The following is a 22820-nucleotide window of genomic DNA, read 5'->3' on the forward strand; positions in this document are numbered from 1 at the left end:
CATTTATTAAATTTCATGTTAATTACTATGTTTACGTTCATTTCTTCATTACAAAATACATCAATTAGTTTTACAAATGGTCAAATTTTACCGCTGACATTTAATTAACCAATTTTAATAACTTCATATAAATATATTTCTTTTATTATTTAATGTTCCTCAAATTAGCAATATGTTAGCTCATTCAGGTTTAATTGGGTCTGAGGAAGATTTTCTATCACTCAGATAAAGTTAATGAATATTTCACAATTTAAAAAACAGCATTTTGCTTGACTTATTCTTTTGAAAAAATTGAAATTTGTATCAACGATGATTTAAATTTAATTAATAATGTCTACCTTTCTGTAACAATAATAGAAATCTGTCTATAAACAATAACATATAATTGTTTTTTGTTAATGAATGAATTCAAAATTAGATTTTAAACTAGTGATGGTATTAAATATATGAAATGAGAAGTGTATTATTATTACTCGTGGCAGTTGTATCTAATCATATCTATAATTTGAAAAATAATTATCATTCATGACAGATACGTGTAATTTTATAAATATAAAGTGTATTCCTCTAACATATATTTATAATATCTTAGATGTTAGAATATTCCGAGACGAAGTTTCTTTAGAGAACAAAAAAAAATGGAATTTACTGTTTTTCCGCTTTTGCTTTTTGGGTTTTCTTTTGCGCTGTTTGAGAGATAAATCGAATGATAGTGTTTGGATTTTGGATTATTTGCTGAAGGGACTTTCTTTCCAGCCAATTTATTTTGGCTTTTGTACTGAAGAGCCACCAATTTATTCATTTTCATTTTTTGTTCTCTCTTTTTTTTTCTTTTTTTTTACGTGAGAGATGAAAGCAATGGCAAAAGCAGGACCAGAATTGAAAAAACCACGACCTTACAAATGAAATCCCAACAACATCAGCCAAAACAAACGTTGGTATGGGGTTGGCTCTTTCATGTTTGGGGACAGAAATTATTTTATTGTAACGAGTTAATTAATTAATTACTTGTATGCAGATTAAGCCAGAGAAGGAATAATAATGATGCTCAGAAAAACATTTGTGTCTGGTGTCTTTTTCAGAATTTTTAAAACATCATACTTAATTATTACCATTATTTTACTCTTAGGTATGGTACTGTCTTTTTTCTTTTATACGAAAAAAAAAATAGTCAAAGTTTCAAATACAGGTATACATTTGAATAAAGAAGAACTGCTTTTAGTAAACCAGAGATAGAGACTGTTTGTTTGAAGTTATTTGCTGGCACCAAACGTGAAACTAATTTATTTATTTTCTCACAATGTCAAATGGTGAAGCAAAGCAAACTTCATATCTCTCTCTATCTCTTCTTCATGCTGCGTTGGCTCGTATTAAATTGATGCATCGTCCATTCGTTACACCATAAATGCAGTTTTTGAGTGGTGGACCTTAATTGATTCATAATGATATCCATTAATTTGGAATTTAGTTATATGTCATTTTCATGCATATAGCATTTACAACCCATAGAAACTTCAACTTACAAATATAGAGTTAAATATAATTTTTATCCTTCAATTTTTAGTAAAAATTAACATTTGTCATTTTTGAAAATTTTAAATTAATTTAATCTCTCAACTTTGTAAATATATGAATTTAATATTTTAACTAAATTTTATTAAATTTATTTAATATTTCAAAACGAGATTGAAAAATGGCAATAGGGGAGGTGTGTTTGATTGTAGCCAAAAAGGTTTGTGATGACTTATTTAAAAAATTACCCAGTAAAGTGTTTTTAGTTTGTAGTTTCACTTTAAAAAAAACTAATCAGAAATATGCATAATTGTGATTATAATGTGCCAAAATTGTTTGGCCTGATTCAATGAGGAGGGTGATTCACAAGTTCAAAAGTGGACAAGCATCATGTGACTTGATTGACATCATTATTCTTTATCTTTAGCTTAATCAAAAACCAAACATCGAGAGCAACACACATGTAGATTCCAAATGTTACTACCTTGTACAAAATTAGTAGAAATCATGAAATACGAATTTAAGTTGATTTAAAAGTTTTACACTAAATACAAATAAGAAAGAAGATCATTTGTTATCGTTAGGATCAATTACCATGCATATGAGATATTGTTTGTTTTGAAGTTGTGTTCCATCATTTGTGTCCTTAAAAGGCACCCAGAAGGTGAGAGGAGAAAAAAAATATTTAAATCGTTTTAGACCTCGACTTCTAAACGATATAAAACTATTAAGTACGATAAGAACATAAGCCCCTAATTTATATCTAAGAGGAATGAACGAATCATTTCCAATTGAAGGCTTAAAGAATTGATGGTTCGTATGTAGAACTTCATTATCGATTCCCACGATAAGTGTTACTGTTACGATCTCATGACATCGAGTCAATCACCATGCATGCAAAATATTATCCATAAATTTATTAATCACTATATAAAATAATCCGTAAATATATTAATTTAAAGTTTTGTATCGTAATCAGCATCTTAATTTTTAATATAAATTTGTTTTTACTCGTTCATATTGAATTTTTTAGTGTTTTTTCTCAAAGTATTACATCAGATACTGTGCAAATAAAAAATATTATTTTAATATTTTTAATCGTTTATTATGTGTTTGCAGATATTGAATTTTTTAGCGTTTTTTCTCAAAATATTACATTAGATACTGTGCAAATAAAAAAGATTATTTTAATATTTTTAATCGTTTATTATGTGTTTGCAGATAACAAATTAAATAAAATAATGACATTTTTATTTTTTAAATTGACAAGAATCACAAAACAAGAGAATTTGGGTTTGGAACTCAGTGAAGAAAGGAATGAAATTTTTGGCAAATTAACAATCAAAGTACGTTTGGGTTTGTCAAGAAGAAAATAAGCGGCGCTTAATTAGCTAAATTATGTACAAAAAAAATATATTAGTTTTTTAAAAGAAATTAAACTAAGTTTCTCTTAAATAAGATTGGTTGAACTAAATTAAATTATAATTTATGAAATTGAAAAACATGCTTTAAATAATATTTTGTCCATGATAGTTTAAAATTATTTTAGAATACTTTAATTTATCCAAATTAAAATACATTTCGTTCCATCGTATCTCCATAATATGAGTTGTATGTCAACATGAAAGCTAAATTCATGGTTTAGTATAAATCACTAATTTTGGAAAGATAATTATAAATTACTATAATTACCTGTTTAGTACTCCGTTATTAATTTAAACAGTGTCACAAAAAAGATGATCATTTTAAATCTTTGGTAAAAATGAGGATTATCCACAACAAATACTACGAAAGTAAAGACCATTTTTAATATTTGGTAAGAATGAAGACCATCCACAATAAACACTACGAAAATAAAGATAAAAAATATATTTAAGCCTTACGATATTTGTATATTGATTGTTAATCCATAAGTTTTAGCTTATTAACTTATATAATAAAATATGACATTAAAAGTCTGTAATTGTCTAGATACAAATTTTAATTCTAGTTAGTTACTTTGTAAGTAGCATTCCAGATGCCTTTATAATATTTATTTATGAGTCACTGCAACATACATGAAGCATTAAATATTTTTCTGAATTTTCTCTTAACTTCTTCCCTATAAGCACTTTTAATTTTTCAATTATATACATACCGATCTAAGTTTAACATTAAATAAAGATAAATAATTTATAATTTTTTATTAAAATAGAAAAAAGACATTGAAAAGAATAAGACTTTTCAAATAAGATGAAATTTTAATATTTTTGTCAAAACTTTCTATAAAATAAATAACACTTAACAAGAATATTGAATGGAATTCAAAGAAAAATATAAATTCCACATCATCGTAGCATAACAAAACATTATTTAGGAGTAACAATGTGTGTTTGGCCTAACAAGCCGGCTGACAGACCCATAAAAAAAATCAAACGGATTGAGATATTGAGTTCGTTGATTTACAAAAGCCTGATCGACATAATTTGCAATTCATGCGAGTTAGTCTGCGACTCGCATAGAAAAGAAACATACATCTGTGTATATTGATTATTTTTCTTATGGACTTCTGTATAAATTTTCAAATTTTTCTATAAATAAAAAAAACAAGTGTTATGTGTTTTTTAACGTGATAACTTAATATGAGACGAGTCTTAACATAATTAATAGAATGACAAAAATATTGCAGAATTACAGAAGTTGAATTCTATCTGGAAAAAGGTTGGACTACGAATTTGGTAAAAAGAAAGACAGACAATTGGCTCCATTACTTTTGATATTCTTAGTTGTAATGGAAGCATTTTTCAATGGGTTGACTTTGACAGAAAAAAAAAGGAACAAGAGGAGCCAGAAATCTATGAACATGTGTGACCACTAGGTTATGCCCGACCAAATAATTCACCTTTTTCTATGTTTCCAAATTCAACCATCTCGATAATTGGATCTCTTAATTTTCCCAGCTGTCTTCGTTGTTAAATAATCTGCAATATGTGTTTCATCTCTCTGCACCCATTATTTTGAGTGGTTAAATTCAATTACTACTATGCGTGTCTCGTAGATTAAACTACACTTTTTTTTCATCCACACAACTTGTTTTATTGCTCATGGAGGGTCACATTTAGCTACAATTTCCACCCAACCATTGTTGTTGCTGCCTGCAATAAAATCTGGAGTTGTTGCATCTTGATGAGTGTTTATTGTCCTCATTCAGCCCCTGGACCCATCACATATTATTTTACCATTTTTATTATATATCTTATTTTTTTCATTTTTCAAATTAAATAACTTTTCGTTTTTTGGATTGGAATGTGATGAAACTTAAAAAGTCATCTAATTTGGGCCATAACTTTCAAACAAGTCATTTTCCCTTGCTTTATTAGGTACAACCTTTCCCTACTCTCTAATATCGTGTTCCTTTCATGCTACAAGCTCAGCATTTTAGTATTTTATATATATATATATATAAAAGCTTTTTTATTTCAAAATAGTTTATTAGCAAATCTTACCGACGAATAGCGTTTGAGAAAGAATAGTTAAAGTTTTTGCATTGTTTAATTATAGAATTGTTTATTTTAATAATCACCCACCAATAGTGTAAATTCGTGGGGTATGGATAAGTAAAATTTGGAAGAGTTATTCTTATAGGAACAGAAATAATATGTTGATTTTTTTGTTTTTTTGATGAAAGATCTTGTGTATAACTTAAAATTTCTACAATAATGTATTTAGTTTAGCATGTTGACATAGAATAAAAACATTTATGGATTGCGTATAAGTTTATTTATTAATAGTAAAGATAATCAAATCCACTTATTTGCAATATAATATAATATTTGGTGATAATTTTGGATATATTTTGTTTATGAATATTAATTAAATAGCGTGTAAAAACTGACAATTTTGTTTTTCTGAAAAACAAAGTCTTTTTTTTACATCTTGTAAAAAAAATTAAATATTTATAGTCTATGTTCATATATCAAACTTTGAAATATTTTAATCTTCAAATTTTAAAAATGAATAAAATTTAAATTGATATTTGAGTTGTGTCAAATAATTTAAACAAATATTAATCTAAATCATGGTTTAACACATAATATGTAGTTAAATTAAGAAACCTAAATCTATTAAAGACAAATTATATTAAAACTTTGAACTTTAATTTTACACACTAAAAATTTATTCAACTAACAAATAATAATATTTTATTTCGATATTTGAACAAATCAAAGTTTCCCCTAATTATTAACTTTTTTTCCATGTTCCTATTAAGGTGGCAAGGCCACTTTTTGTGACTTTCATCCTCAAGCACATGTTTTATGATGGGTAGGACATGTCATAATAGTAAATCATACAAACAAATTAATAATATAGATAAATAAGTGTTCATAAAATAATAATCAAATAATTCAAAAATATATATTTTTATATAATAAATCATGTTAACATATTATCAAAACATTTATATTTTATCAAGAAAATTCTAAAGATAAATACTTGGTTCAACATAATTATTTTTATAATGTAATAAAAGCAAATGATTTTTATTACCAAATTTTAATTTTATTACAAAAAAATAATAATTTTACTAATTTTGTTTGAACTTTTAAACTGAATAGAAATATTTACTAAGTCATATTTATTCATTGGAATGCAAAATTTAATATTAATGGACAAATAATATGAACCGAATCACTAAATATTTCAAAATTACAAAATTAAAAGAATGTTTCTTCAAATTTAATTACGTATTAACATTATTTTCCCCTCTAGCAATCAATTATTAAAAGTTAAAACACGCATTTAATCATCTTAATTATTAAATGAGTTGAAACTAAATTAATAAAATTAAAATTTGTACACTGAAATTATATTTTTTTATTACACTAAAAAGAAAACATGTTAGACTAATTATGAACCCACCAATTCATTATAAAAATAAATATGTTTCCTATTTCATTTATTATTTTTATTTCATTTAATATCTAGTACCTATACAATTTCTTATTTTGAAGTTAAATGTTTAATATAAAATATCATGGTTGGCGGTTATAGTAGGAAGAGCTGTTGGAATTGTTTTTTATACACCGAAAGAATTTATTTTTGTAATTAATAGACTAGGGGAAAAAATGACTGAAAAATTAAAAAGTTATTCTTGAAAATATCATTTATTCAATGATTAGAACTATACGAGAATATAACGAGAATATATAACTCATAAATGAAAGACAAAAATTCGTTTATTCGTATCAAATTTTTTGTAGAACTCATTCGAGACTTATCTGAATTATTATCCAACAAAATTTGAAAGCTAAAAAAGACTGAATGCTAAAAATAATATTCACAATAATGTCAACATCCTTGTCAAACAATTAATACAAATATAATATTTCAAATAGAAGTCACAAAAAACGTGCTTCAAGTCAACATTTTTTTTTTCTTGATTCTAAGATAAGAAGAAGAAAAAAATACTATATTCAGTACATGTATTATGTATATGTATTGTAAATTTGTGCATGAGTAAATTAATAAATAAATAGAAGTGGGTTAATTAAGAGACACTCTTTGATGAAACTAGGCATGATTTGCGGTTTCTTATTGAACACAAACTGTGTGAAGAGTGATTTAAAGAAGAATTTAGAAGTTGACACTTGTTTGAAATCTTGTCTCTTCTCACTTTTTCAAGTTAATCTCAAATCTCAAATGAGAAACAAAATTTGAGTACAGTTTGAAAAATAGAGCACAAGTTCAGTTTAGCAATGTGGTCATGGCACACACCAAAAAAGGCACACAAAGGAGAATCCAATGGTTAAAGGAAGAGAGGGAAACTTTTTGTACATGCTGATTTTGGTTTGAGGAATCTTGGTAGTGTTCACTTGTGGAGTCAAAAAGAGGGAACGTAGACCTACAAGTTTGTGTTATGAATCATATACCTAATCAATTATTAGTGTAAGAGTGAAGGAAGTTTCAAAATTGGGCAGTTTGTGCGACTCTTGTCCTTTCTAAATTGATTGGCCATAGGGTGTGGGGTTTTGTCTATTAGTCTATTGGTGATGCTATTTGGTGCCCAAAATGGAACGATAACAAATTCACTAAGTGCCCATTTAAGGTACTAGATCATAAGAGGGACTTTTTAGTTTACCTATATAAAGAGTCATAAATAACTTATTTTTTTACGTACTTGAAAGTGAGTTAATTTAAGTAATCATGTTTAAAAACTTGTCTTTTTTCTTAAAAACAAGTTTAAACCAATGAATTGTGATTAATAGCTATAAAAGTAAAATCATAATTATCTCCTTCTTTTCAAAATAAAATAGAACCATTGCTCCTTTTTATTCTCCCTTGTTCCTCGATCATTTTTCCTTGAGTTTTATAAATAATGTAGAACGTCCATTTTCAGATTTTTACACTAAGTTCGTTTTTTTTTTTTTATCGTTCTCGATTAGAATTCATCTATGCATAGTTTGGAATATTTTTTGTGTGCATGGAGTTTGTGAGTTTCAATTTAACTTTAAAATGTTTATGGCTGGGATTTGTATCTTGGGTTGATCAAGTTGCGCTTCAACCTTTCCCTTGATTTCTAATTTCTTAAAGCACAAATATAATTAAGGTAAATGATGTTAATTTTTGTTCTAGTTTCAAATTGGGTTATAACTGATAATTTGTTGGGATATATTAAGATTCTTGTAACTTAAAATTTATGAATGTTGCTATTTGATGTAGACATACGTGTTCGGTTGACATTTTGGTAAAATAAAGCTTGAATGTGAAATTGAATAATGGGTAATGATTTTAATTTGTTACTTAACTTTGTAGATGATTTAGAGTTAGAATTTTGAGATAATACAATGTTGATATAATTCATTTTAGTTTAATATTGAATATTGGATTAAATTTACATAAGGTATTTATGTTGATATAATTCATTTTAATTTAATATTGAATATTGGGTTAAATATACATTTTTTTAAATGTGGTTAAGCATATAAAAGTATAAGAAGGAAGCTATTTTGTTTTCTGTTTTTTTTTATTTATTTATTTTTTTAACTCAAATATGTTGAACCAGTCGTCCTAAATTTATCCTACTCGTCTAACCAATTCATTGAGTCATACAGCGAGATAGGAAATTTATTTGTAAAATCACAATTATTTCAAAAAATATCCCTACCGAAAACAATTTTCTTTGAATACTATACACAATGCCACAAGATCTGAGTCTCTATCCACATTTTTATCTTAAAAATAATAATTTAAAAAGTAAAGAAAAAAATTTTCTTAAAGATAAAAATTAAGAAAAAATATAGTTGTTTCTAATTAAAATATCATGCAATTACTTTTTATTTCGACAAAAAATATATGTTTATATTCAATAGTCTTAGATCAACTATGAGTTGAAGCTTAATATGCTTTAAATTTTCCTTCGTCTTCCGACATTTTGAAATGTTTTTTAGAGATAAAACTATGATGAAATACACGCATCGGAGCAAACAATACCTCAAATGCATAGTGATTGACAACGATTCTATCATTAGACTTGGGATCAGAATATTGACACCCACCGTGGACCGATAACGAGATTTTGGGACGACCATCCGTCTCTTTAAACTTTCTGTTGAGGATGATCTGTCATTCTCTTTAAAGTCGACTAGGGGCTTATGTTTATACCACTCCTAATAGTTTTACATCGCTTAGGAGTCGAGACCTAAAGCGGTTTAAATACCATGTTCCAAAGCACACAATTCATCAATACATTGGATGCATGGTGATTAACAATGTTTTTATCATCAAATTTAGGATTACAACATAGTTTTTTTTTTTTTAGGTTAAATTACTCTTTTGGTCTTTTTGTTTGTCAATAAGTTTCAATTTGGTTTTCCAGATTTTTTTTTGTCTCAACTTGGTTTTGATTGTTTTTAAAAATGATTCAATTTGGTCATTTTCGTTAGTTTGATCAGATGGCCTTAAAGTTAATGACACATATCAATATGTGATTTTTGAATTTTTTGGATTTATTATTACTATTTTTTAATTTTTGTACACATGTCACTTCATAGTTGTGTCAGTATCAACAAGTCTCAATTTGATTCCTATATTTATTTTTAGTTTCAATTTAGTCTCAATTTTTGTAAAAAATAAAACAGTATTGTACCCTATTAAATTGAGACTCAATTCACTTATTATCATTGAATTCAGACTCAATTTTAATGAGGGGTATATATTACTTTATTTTTATAAAAATTAGGACTACATTGAAACTAAAACCAAATATATGAATTAAATTAAAATTTATAGGTAACAAACTATGAAGTGATATGTATAATAATAATAATAATAATAATAATAATAATATTAATAATAATAAATTTGAAAAAAATATAAAAATTAAAAAATTCAAAAAATCACAAATTGATACGTACATTGACTTTAACAGTGTTTATTCAAACTAGTGAAAATGACCAAATTGAATCATTTAAAAAAAAAATTAGAACCAAATTGAAATAAAAAATATTTGAAGAATCAATTTGATATTTTTTTGACAAAAAAACTGTAACAAAAATACGTACCGGTGTTGGGTACTAAGTTAATGCTCACATATATTGTTGTAGATAAACTAAGGCTCACAGATATTGCAAAAGAATAGTACATCTTCTTTATTAAGAGAAATGAACTTGTATAAGCATTTACAACTGAGAGTGAGAAAATGCATATGAAGCTCGATTGGATCATCCATGAATCAAAATTAATTTTTTTTTCTTAGAGCACATCGAAGCCAATGGACAATCATAATGTGAAAAACAAATTTAATGACAACAAGATATCATATAATAATAAGTGAAGAGATTATTAACGAGTAAATGTCGAACCTTAAGTTGAAGCTTTTCCGTTTTTTACGGAGTCTAAACTTAACCCAACCTCGACCACGGTTACTTTTATCATTTTTTCAAACCCATTAAAAATTTTCAAAGTAACTTTTATCTTTGGAATATTTTGATTCATTTGTAGTCTATTTTATCATACACAGTTTAAAGAATGTTTTTTAGAAGAAAAATAGTTTAAATAACATTTGAGAGAAAAATAATATATTCTGATTTTTTCCAAAACAATAATTATAAAAAGGAAGTGATAAAAGGATTCAGTAATTGTAAGAATATTATAAAAAAGAAGAAAATTAGATTAATCATAGCTGTGTAACGGAAAGAAATGTAAGAAAAACATTTCCGTTGAATTGGTTGCAGAACTGACAGCAAGAAAAAGATACGGGCCCTGAAGGCCCAGATAGATATCGGAAATAAGGCGCGAAGCCCAGAGGGAGTGTTGCGTGTTGCGTAGTGGTGCAGTTCGTTCACGAAACTTTACCAGAAGCTAAAGTGAGTCACCGCCACCTACACCTACACCTCCGCCACTACCATACCGCCGGAATCCGATTCGATCCGATCCGATCCGATCTGATCCATCGAGTGTTCCGTCGGAGAGAGAGAGAGAGAGAGATGTGGGTGTTTTACATGATCTCTCTGCCCCTCACAGTGGGGATGGTGCTTTTCACGCTGAGGTACTACGCAGCTCCACGCGTGCCTCGCTACGTGCTTTTCACCGTTGGATATACTTGGCTCTCTTCCCTCTCCATCATCGTCCTCGTCCCCGCTGATATCTGGACGGTACTTCCTAACCATTCCAATTCCATTTCGTTGAGAATTTTAAAATATCGTAGGAGAACTTCACACGACTAGGTTTTTAGGAGTTTCGCTATGGAATTCAAATTAATGATTAGGAGGTTTTGGAATTGAAGTGTGACGCATTGTCAGTGTAGAAAAGTTGTACTATCGTTTAGTTGTTGATATATAGAGTGTGTTTGTTTTGTGACATTTGCAATTCGCAAAACATGTTTATGCTAAACCTTCCCCCACTGTGGATTTAGTTGAATGCCGCTCTATGGCTTCACAAACATAGCCTAGACTTAGTCTTACTCTTTGAATGAGGGGTCAAAGCAAGATTAGAATGTTTGAGTTCTTTGTTTGTACTGCTAATTGGCAGTGTGTTTGTCTTGCTTCTTTTGATGTTCACATCTAAAGTGTTGTTCGTTTTCTAGAGTGTTTTTTAGTTTCTTTGTACAGCTATAGTTTCTTTTTCCTTTCTGGATTGGTAAAATGAGAGCCCTTTCTCTATCTGCAAGAGAGGCCCTAGCATGTAAAACATGTGTTCCCAGATAGATTCCAAGAGGACAACTCAGTCCCTCTAAGGATGAAAGGGAAGAAATTTGTTGTTAGAAGTTGGAGTAGTCTTTACCATCCCCTGGCAAAACCTCTAAAATGAGTAGACACGACCCAATACAGAACTGTGCACAAACCCAATGCTCCTCAAAGAGCCAAAAGTCAATTATTGATGCACAAAGGAATTTCTGTGGTTGTGGGTCTCAGAACACGAGAGACACATAACTTAACATAGAAGTAACCTCGTGGTGCATACCCACATCGAATTATTTGTTTTTTACTGCTATCCAACAAAAGCCTTCTCTGCCTTGCCATTTGGTTAGCCTTACAAAAAGACTTCGGTGTCAAGAACTAGATTTCATTTGGTCTGAAATTTGATGAAAGATTTCGGCCTTGTTTGATTCTAGTTGTCAAAGCTATTTCCCGTTTTTAAAAACAAAAGAACAAAAGAAACATGTTTAGATAACTATTTTCTGCATGCGTTTTAAAAGAAAATTATTTCCAAATTACGGAAATTGAGAAACAAAAATAGCTTATAATTGTTTTTTATGCTTTTATTTTTAAGTCTGATGTTATTCTTGTAATAAGTAAAGCACTATTTTAATCTCATACAATGTGCCAAGGTGGTAAAAAAATTGAGATTATGGTTGAGGTCATGAAAGGCTCACAAAATCGTAAGGTGAAGTTTGAACTTATTTATATACTATAATTTAGTCATATCACAAGCATGAGACTAGATATTTGTTTGGTGGTTTGATAGTAGGGGTAATGATAGACTCAATAAATCTTACCATGATAAACTCTGATAACATCTTAGAGATTGAGTTTTTGGTGTATCTCAATCTCACAAAATTGGTTTACAAGGTGAGATTTGCACCCATTTATATATCATAATTTGGTGATACTTCTAGTTAATATGGATCTCCAACATATATATAATAATAATAATAATAATAATAACAATAACAATAACAATAATAATTAAAGAAAGCAGTCACAGCTGTGAGTGAATGAGAAAATTGTTGGACTATTATTGGTGTGCCTCTGTGTAGCTTCACTTTTGAAATCGAGTGATCGACTTTTTTAATTGCGATTTGGACTACACTGATATGTGCAATTGACAAATATTCATGTCTCATGTACTATTCTCTTAAAAACTTTTTTTGAAACTTCTTTTAGCATTTTAGCGTTTTTTGGTTTTGTTTCTAAAAGCTACACTGAAAACAAATATTAAAAACTGCATTGCTGACAAGTTTTGAAAGTAAAACACTATAATTACTTCAAACAAGCCCTTATTCATTTAGCCCTGGATATATCGACTTTGTAATAATAGTGTAACAAAAACAGCTCTTGATTTCAGACAAAATATTGTGTTGCCCTATGGTTTAGACAAGGTAGATTTATGAACTTCTATTTGCATATAAGTTTGTAATTTTTTTTTCCTTTTTCTACTTCAATTCAACATTTGTAGGCTAACACATAATATATTTCCCTCCTTCCAAAAGGAAGATTTTTGAATTTAAATTGTTAAATGCTGAATAGTGTTGTGAATCATTGAAGAAATATATGTGCAATTATTTCATTTGTGTATTGAGTGTTACTTTCTTTGACTCCTACAGACAATATCTTCCTACCATGAGAAAGGAGCAATTTCTTTCTTCTGGAGCTGGTCATACTGGAGTACCTTTTTGCTTACATGGTACGCCTCTTGGAAAAGTTTTTCCCATCATTTGAGAAATGCCAATATTTAACTCCATGTATTGGATGATGGTTCAAGGCTTTCTTGAACTCCTGATTATCTTGTGATCTTTATTTTTGTCTCTGTTTTCCTGACAATAAAAACATTCTCCAGTCTCCTTATTTGAATCAATGAACTGTGAACTTTGTAATGTGGTATAGAATTTAGGGTGGAAAGTTGAAAGAAACAGAAAGGCAGAGAAAGAAGAGGGGAAGGTGGAATAAAACAGAATGAGGAGATTTCAGGAAGAGAGTAGGGAGTAGAGAGATCAAAGAATATGTGTACTGCACTTCTGTCATTAATATTCTATCTAGATTCAGCCCTGTAGAATACAGCAGCTTACCTTATTTATAGGCAGCTAGCAAACAACTATGAGCTAACAATACCTGATTTACGAACTTAAATCCTAGTCTTATTGATATTTACATATAATACTTATGATATGCGGAGAATTTAATTTGAAATAACTATTACATGTGAGCACGAATGTTGTCTATTTAAATGAAAATTGTCAAATTCAAATTCCTGTAATTTTCATCAAAGCATACCTATTGATAAGATTATTTTCATTTGGTTGTGTTATAGACCCATGAGAAAGAGTTGAGAGTTAAAGAGTATAGAAAAGTTACAACCATTCTATGATAGTAGATTGAATGTGAAACCCTTAATTTTATAAAACCTTAATTTTCTAACCCACTCTGTAACTGCTCTTAACTGCATATTCAATTTACGAAACTACTGTAACTGCTTTTCCTGCTTTTCCTGCTTTTCCTTTATTCTTGTACCTAGGCCTCAACAGGATGGCACTTCATTGTGATACTTTTATTTTTAAATTTTTGATAATATATAATGCATGTATGGTGACATTGGAAGTAGTAATGACGGACAACACATGAGTAGTTATTATGAGAGCTTGTTAAACTTAGATTTCGTGTATGTGTTATTATGCCATTTGCTTTGTCTTCTCATATACTTGCCTGCATACTAAGTATTTCAAGTATTTGAACAGAACATACAAATCAGAAAAGCAAATTTACTGATGTATTTATGTCAATTTATCATGAGCAGGATTGTTGTGCCCCTTATCCAGGGTTTTGAAGATGCTGGGGACTTCACTGTATCAGAAAGATTGAAGACCAGTTTACATGTTAACTTGATCTTTTATGTAATTGTGGGATCCATTGGCATTTTTGGAATCATTCTTCTTGTTATGATGCATCGGCATTGGTTGGTCCTCAACTTCTTAATTTTAGTTATTTTGAAATATATATTGTTGAATGAAATTTGTTCTAAGATATTGCTTCCTAGAGTTTTTTAATTATATATTTTTTCTGATAAAGATTCCTAGTGCACTCATGAGTTCTGTTGTTCCCGCACATCCATCAAAAAGGCAATATTTGGCTGCATTTGTTGTCATGGCTGATGTGTTCCAGAACGTTTCCCAAATGCTATTTCTTCTGCTTTTTGTAATTGTGAATAATGATGATTTCTGCTAAACCACTTTTTATGAGACATAATTATCTGTTAAGACATGCAGTAACAAGTCAAATTTTTATCCAACCAATGTAGTTTTTTTTTTTTTTTTAATTTTTGTATTTACTCCTAGAGACTCATATTTCCTCTCTGAGAAACTTAAATGCTATGGCTACTTGGCCCAGTGTTTCAACTTTCAACTCATAATGAAAAGCCGCGACATTTTGGGAATCATAGATTTGCTAAAGTTACACATATTCCACTACTAGAGCACTGAATTTTTAGGTTGTATGGTTTTCATAATACACAAATGCATACCTTCTGTTCAACTATTTTATATTTTTCAACACGATAGTCGTGATTGCCTAATTAACTTTCAATTAAGGTTTTCCACTTCTACGCACGTTTATGCTACTTGGTTTCAACTTAGGTCCCACTTTGCTTCTTTTAATTTTTTTATTCTTATTAAAACAGGAGTGGAGGTCTTTTGGGATTAGCCATGGCTTGCTCAAATACTTTTGGACTTGTTACTGGTGCATTTCTTCTTGGCTTTGGTTTAAGTGAAATTCCCAAAGGCATTTGGAAAAATGCTGATTGGACAATCCGTCAGAAAGTTCTTTCCCACAAAATTGCTAAAATGGCTGTTAAGCTTGATGATGCTCACCAAGAACTTTCAAATGCTATTGTTGTAAGTGGTCTACATGAGGCAGGGAAATTTCTTATGTAGTTTTAAATTTTTATCTCTTATATTTTCTCAATCTGCCAGCCAAGCTTGAAAATTTTGTGGATTTTTTTCAAGCAAAGTATAACATCTGGGTAGTTCAAACTATTTTACTTGGGCATCTGGGTTCACATCATGGATTGGTGGTTTGGGGTAAAAATCCCATCATCAATACGTTTACTCCATGCGCATTGCTAACTGTACACAGTAGGGAAGATCACTGCCTATTATGCAATGTCATCAAGTCCACCCTGGATCCCTCCATAAATTGATTTTTTGTCCTTATGTAGCCCGTTAATCAGTCTAGATTGAGGCATGTGCTCTTTATACTAATGATACCTAACATTAGTATGGGGTTTGCCATGACACAATGACTCCTCTTGCACCTTAATGTTCTGATGGTTGTATGTTTGCATACCTTGGGCATGTTAATGTTACTTTGCACAATTTTAATGAATTATTACCATTTGTGGTCCTTATTCCAATTGAGACTAAGAAAGGATTTGAGGGTTAGGCGTTTTTTATTGTCCTTGCCCGTAGTGGTTTGCCTTTTGATTAATCTATCGCTTGTGACCAAATTCTCAGGCACCATGGTCCCTATGATGACATAAACCTCTTTTTTGTCTGCAATAATTCGTTTTGACTTCCAATATATTTTTGTAAAGGAATTTTGGGTTGTTCATATTTTCCATATCCATAACACTGTTCTAATCACGTGAAATTAACACATATTTTTTATATAAACGAGCTATGTAGTGTCAGTTAGACACAATTTCAACATTATGTGTGACGATCTCATTAAACAATAGAAGCCTTGATTTTAACGATGAAGTTTATTTTTGTAGATTGCTCAAGCCACATCCAACCAAATGTCCAAGCGTGATCCTTTGAGACCTTACATGAATGTAATCGATGATATGCTAACTCAAATGGTATTAAACATAGATTTCTTGATTAAATATTTTGAGTACACAACCTAGGTCTTTGTTTGGATATAACCTTCGATATTCCAGTTCAGGGAAGATCCATCCTTCAAACCACAAGGTGGCCAATTAGGGGAAAGTGATATGGATTATGACACTGATGAGAAATCAATGGCAACACTTAGGCGTCATCTACGAGGAGCAACTGAGGAGTACTACAGGTATAAAAGGTAAGCAAATCATCAACTCGGTCTTTTAAGTTGGTTTATTGAAAAATTGTTCTTATCTATTATCCTTATTAACAGATTTCACGTATTGAGATATTTTATGCTTATGATCCATGCTAGTTTTGATGGATAATTAACTCTTTCTGTTCACTGGCATTGTCTTATCCCTTGACTAGGTATATATTACAACTTTATTATTTGGTTTGTATCTTACTTTTGCATTCTTGTAGTGAGTATATTACTTACGTGTTAGAAGCCCTTGAATTGGAAGATGTGATGAAGAATTATGATCGGCGCAACTCATCTGGATGGTTTGCTTTCAATCATTTTTTCGTTTTTGTTTTTCTTCGCCCCCTTGCAATATCTTCTATACTAAATATATTATATTAATGGTTTTTCCCCTTCATCTTACTCAATTGTTATGCTTTCGTTACAGGAAATATATTTCAAGCTTTAGAGATGCTCGGACGGGCAAGTTTGGGTCTTTATGTGACAATTTAGGTCAATAAAGAATACTAACCTATTTGTTCTTAAGTAAATATACTTTTCCCATGCGGCTAGAAACATATTTATTATTTTTAACTAGTAATAATGTGTCTATCTTAAATTTGGACTTAAGACCTAGTTTAACCCTGCAAAACCAACTTATAAAATGAAGATTTTACAAGTTCTATTTGTAATGTTTAGGCCTTATCTTTAGTCTATGTAATATCATAAACCCAAAGAGTCAATGTCTTGATGGTTGTACATTATGATGCTTCACTTAGCCTTTTTGGTCAACTCTGTCATAGGTGGTCCTTTCGTAAGGTAAGGATTGACCAGGTTTTGTACGCACTATTTAGTTCTTATATCTAGTCAATATGAGATTTCTACCCTTTTAAGAGCCGAAGTCCTGATTGCTGGATACTTTGATCTTTGCCATCCTTTCTGCTTAGTTCCTCCATATATAGCCCATTCCAAGACATAGAGAACCAACATTGAGAGGCAAAAATTAAGGCAGCCTAGGACGAGCTCAATTAAGACAACTTTCCGACATATCAACATGCAACATAAATGGCTTAATTTACCTGTTACTTCCTGCATAAGAAACATTTGCTGTAACTATTTTTGTAGTGTATATTTTTCAATGTGGAGTATTTGGGGGAAATTGTATGTAACTAATCAAGTACTAATTTCAGAGGTAGCAGTGATTAATTATTGTCCTGACTACAGATGGCTAATATTCTTAGGTGCTAAATATATTAGTGGATTTTGATTGGTATTTTTAGCTCTAATTTAGTTAAATCTTATTAAGTGCTCATTTTTTTAAAAGTAAATGCAACAAACAAAGAAAATTAAGATTTGAAACAACTTAGCGCAACGTAACCAAATATATTACTCTCATTGACAGTGTTCTTGGTTATAGCTCTTGAAAATCTTGGCTCAAAAATACTTTAAGAACTCTTTTGGCATTCTCACCCAACATGCTGAATTCCCTTTACTAGTAGTACCTAGGACTCACACAAACTCCCAAATTTCAAGGTAGCAAGATTACTAAACTCTCTTGGCCCACATGACAGCACCCATCGTTTAACCTGATCTGTGCTGAAGCATTAATGGTAACATATCCCCTTAACCCTTCACCTAAACGTGATTATCTTGGTCATTGGGCATCCCTTTTACTCATTGAGTGGAATAGAGCACCTCAGTCTTATACCAAACTGGCCATCATATGCATTATGGAGTCACCCCATTCTGATCCCTGAATCAACTTCCATCCCTCTGCAACTCCGTCGGTCACACTCTGGCCTACCTCCTCAGTCATGGCTGCCCCCGAACAAACAACAATTCATTTGAACCTTTGTCATGCATCAAATCCAAGAAAAGGCAGAAAAAGTACCTTTAGCTGTTGAATAAAAATTGATAAATCATCAGGGAAAGCAAACAATTATAAACATAATTGATTCAAGAAACAAAGGGAAAGAGTGGAAAATGATAGAAATGCAGTTCTGTTGGAACAGAATACAGCGGAAAGATGAATACATGTTGGTAACACTTTGACACCTAGTTTAAGCATAGAGTAAATTGCACTCATCTTCCCTGTCTCCTTTTCGAATCTACCTGACCCCCTTCCCTTTTGGAGACCTATAGAAAACTTTCACAATTGTTTGAAAAATATTATTTGTACCCTATAAGGCTTATTGCTTTAAACATTTAAGAAACAAGAGTATTATGTGCAATCCGAAAAAACTTTAGTTGTTAATTTTCTCTTGATCATGATATTTGGGGGATAGTATAGGCCTTGTATACTGAAATTATTTTTTATGTGTAGAGTGCATTAAGAACATTAGCTAATCAAGGACTAATGGGGCAAACTGAAAGCTTTTAACAACAGTCATAATTATAGTTGGTTAGCATTTTAGTATGTTGTAAATGTGGTAGTAAATTTGAACTTTCTCTGACAGTACATAATGATGGATTTGACTTCTCTAAAGTGTATTAAAGGGATACAGAACGAGTGCATCCATCTCTGATCTCAAGTGAGTTAATTTTACAAGATTTTATCTGAGATCAATGGTGGATACGTGATTCCTTCCTCGCTTTACAATTTCTCAATTTAAGAAGGCCAAATCCATTACTTTTTGTGCATATAGATTAGAGTGAGTTTGTGTTCATTGTTCAATACAAGGAGGTATATTGAAGTCATTTAAAACATTCAAGCTTGTAATGGAGATTTCTTTTGGTTTAGAAAGAGCAGAGAATTTGAATCTAATGTTTTCAAACCTGGTGGGAAGTCTATTTAATTTGGTCATATACATATGTGCTTTCTTTTTTTTCAAAGATTCTTAAACTTCATTTTGCTCTATATTTTCCTTTCTCAGTTAGGATTCCTGCTGCATCAATTTTGCATCATGATATCATGTACTCTGTCCTTTTATGGATACAGGCTTCTGAATAAATGGTGGTTCTTTGCAGAATTTTTCTGGCGATGCATTTTAAGAAAGCAAGTTCAGAAAGGCTTGGCTGTTATACTTGGTGTCATGTCTGTTACAATTCTTTTAGCAGAAGCTACTCTTCTACCTAGTCTTGATTTATCACTTTTCTCGATTCTTATAAAAGCTGTTGGAACAGAGGAAGTGCTTGTGCAGGTAGACCAAGTTAATAAGAGATAAGTATTTTTAGTAAACGTGGACACCAAGATGCTTCTATGTATATTTTAAATCTTAATTTACCTTGTAAAAAGAAAGATTGGATGAATATTTAATTCTAGGATATGGAAATCTTTTATCAATTTAAAGTAAAGTGAAGTCTCTCAGGTCCCATGAACTTTTGTGATTGAGTAACATGTACTTGTTTGGTATATATTGATCAACTGCACGTGCTTTTCTGTCAGTTCCCTGCTTATCTTTTTCTAGCAAATTGAACTTGTTTTTTGGCTTGAGGCTGTAATTCAATCCCTGTGAAATTGTTACCGTCATCATATATAGTTAAAAAAAGGGTTTGAAATTAAAGTCAAATTTGGAGTTGGGTTATACATGAAACTGAAGTAAACAAATAATTCTTGTAATTTGTCAATATGCATTATTTCTTTGATGAAATATGCTTTATATATACCATATTTAAAATAAAGACAGGCTGCCCTTTGAATCCCATTTCTTCAATTTTTTGCTTAGGCCTTTGCATTTGTTCCCCTCATGTACATGTGCATCTGCACATACTACTCCTTGTTCAAAATTGGAACATTGGTGTTTTACTCATTGACACCCCGACAGACCAGCTCGGTTAGCCTGCTTATGATATGCTCGTAAGCTTTTATACACCACCACTACTGCTACTTATTATTTCTGTTCCTTGAATTGCTGATTCTATCTTGCAAATTATTATTTTCTCTCTCATTTCCAGTATGATTGCTCGTTATGCTCCTCCTATCTCATACAACTTTCTCAATCTTATTCGTCTTGGTTCTGACAAAACAACTATCTTTGAAAAGGTAAGTATTTTTTCGTGGTTTACGAATTGGTTTCGTGCTTGTTTAATATTTTCTTCTGAACTTATCTGCATATAGTATTGTTAAAACTGTCATTGAGTGTAAGAAGTTATAAGAGAGAATTAGCAATAAACTAAAACTAATAACCTAATAATTCTAGTTAAAGAAGTAACAACCTCTGGTTGCTTTGCGATTAGATGAGTAATTTGATTCTAGAGACATTCTTCAGCAATTGAAAGTATCAAATCACTTCTCAGATTTTAGTAATCCTGGAAATTGTGATTTACATGGCTATACTGCTTGAGTGCACGACATATTTAACTAGAAAAAGGCATGGCACTGAACCATTCCTTGATCAAGTTTACTGACAAAAAAAATGCTTTTCTTCTCTTTATTTTTTCCATTTTTTGTTTATTTTATTCTACCTGATATATGTACTTATTTTTCCAAGTGTCTGATGGTCTTGTCTTTTATTTAGTCTCTACCTGCCTATATATAAATGTCCACTTTTGACAAAAAAGCATTGACACCTGCTTATCAACATTGTTTGCTTTCCTTCCTCTTAGTTCCTTTTGCTAATTTGGTGCATTACATTATTAATTGCAGAGAATGGGGAACATTGATAATGCTGTCCCTTTCTTTGGAGACAAGTTTAACAAAATCTATCCACTTATTATGGTTGTATACACCATTTTGGTTGCAAGCAACTTCTTTGACAGGGTATTTAATTTTCTCGGTAGCTGGAAGAGATATGTTTTTGAACCTGAAGCTGAAGATATGGATGGTTTTGATCCGTCAGGACTAATTATCTTACAGAAAGGTATGCTAGCGAAGAATTCTGTAGTTGTCATCAGTCAAACTATTAAATGATAAATCATGTCTAACTTAGTGAACGCTGTAGAAACGTGGGTTTGTGATGATTTCTTATACTGATTTTCACACAATCTGTAGAACGGTCTTGGCTTGAACAAGGACGCAATGTAGGCGAGCAAGTTGTTCCATTGGTGAGGAATTTTAATGGAATTGATCTTGAATCTAACGACAATAGTACGGTATGTCAACACCCTACCAATAAGAAAATTGAAGCTAAATTGAAGCTATTTTCTTTCTATTTTCATCATTCATGCGACACTGTCATGAATTTGATGGCTACAAGATATGACATTTTTTACTTTTGTTGTCAGAGTTCAAACAGTTCACTCACATTATAGCTGTGTTATGATCAGGTGAAAAATGATGTTGAAATGAAGGGAACCTCAGCTTTAGTTAATAAAGAAATAGATGGAAATCAGCCTAAAACTTCAAAAGAAGAGACAAGGAGACATAGCTCGAGCAGGGAAGCCATCAGCAGCAAGTATGCTGCTATCAGACAGCAAAATGGATCAGCATATAAATTGAAGGCAGAAGAGAAAAATTTAGCATCTGCTAAGGTTTCCTTAGTTGAACACGACGATGCTCGTCCTGGTAATGCTGCTGGAACTTCAGGTTTGGCCTCAACATGGCAAACAATGAAAACAAACTTTCAGAGTTTCAAGGCGAACTTAGGGGCCAACAGGTTTATACCTATTCGGCAAACACAGGAAGATAAGATCCCTCGTGTGTCCTCATCTGAGTCCCTTGATGATATATTTCAAAGACTGAAACAGCCTTCATTGGACCAAAATATTAACAATGATGAGGAAAATTTGATGGGGCGCAATATTTCTGGCCCTCGCAGATGATATCTATTATTTGGGCGAGAAGTTGCAAGTGTCCTATAATTGATCATGCAAAACCATATTATCATGTACAGTTTCTTGTTTCCTATGGTAGTTTATACACCGATTGCATTCTAAAGATAGATAGTTTACCATACAGGAACTCGTAGTAGTTACAAATGAACTTCACATTAATTGTAGATTACATAGAGAAGGAATACTTACAAATTGCACCACTATACAGAGTTGCAGATATTTGTTCTGTTTATATTCATAATCTCATTTCACTTACCCGCGCATCATACAACAGCTCTACCCAGCGTTTCAAATCTCGGGTTTTGGTTGTGTTTGTACACCTTGATTAACTTTTCTTACTTT

The 22820-nt window shown here is 30.8% G+C and overlaps 1 protein-coding gene across 1 annotated transcript; it reads left to right on the forward strand.

The window, feature by feature from the left end:
• The first annotated feature begins 10752 nt into the window (after positions 1 to 10752).
• On the forward strand, positions 10753 to 22712 carry LOC114179407 (LMBR1 domain-containing protein 2 homolog A). The gene is made up of 14 exons (XM_028065743.1): positions 10753 to 11144; positions 13316 to 13395; positions 14503 to 14661; positions 15382 to 15595; positions 16474 to 16560; positions 16642 to 16781; positions 17009 to 17089; positions 17215 to 17279; positions 19734 to 19906; positions 20432 to 20562; positions 20661 to 20748; positions 21352 to 21565; positions 21697 to 21797; positions 21972 to 22712. The coding sequence occupies exons 1-14, from the start codon at positions 10977 to 10979 to the stop codon at positions 22464 to 22466; spliced, it is 2196 nt and encodes a 731-aa protein (XP_027921544.1). The 5' UTR covers positions 10753 to 10976; the 3' UTR covers positions 22467 to 22712.
• The last annotated feature ends 108 nt before the right edge of the window (positions 22713 to 22820 follow it).

This window comes from Vigna unguiculata, chromosome 3 (assembly GCF_004118075.2).
Source record: "Vigna unguiculata cultivar IT97K-499-35 chromosome 3, ASM411807v1, whole genome shotgun sequence".
NCBI classification, from domain to species: Eukaryota; Viridiplantae; Streptophyta; class Magnoliopsida; order Fabales; family Fabaceae; genus Vigna; species Vigna unguiculata.

Coding starts and splice junctions, on each gene's coding strand:
- LOC114179407 (XM_028065743.1), top strand. CDS start 10,977: ATGTGGGTGTTTTACATGATCTCTCTGCCCCTCACAGTGGGGATGGTG. Junction 17,090..17,214: donor CGGCGCAACTCATCTGGATG/GTTTGCTTTCAA, acceptor CTTTCGTTACAG/GAAATATATTTCAAGCTTTA. Junction 21,566..21,696: donor ACTAATTATCTTACAGAAAG/GTATGCTAGCGA, acceptor CACAATCTGTAG/AACGGTCTTGGCTTGAACAA.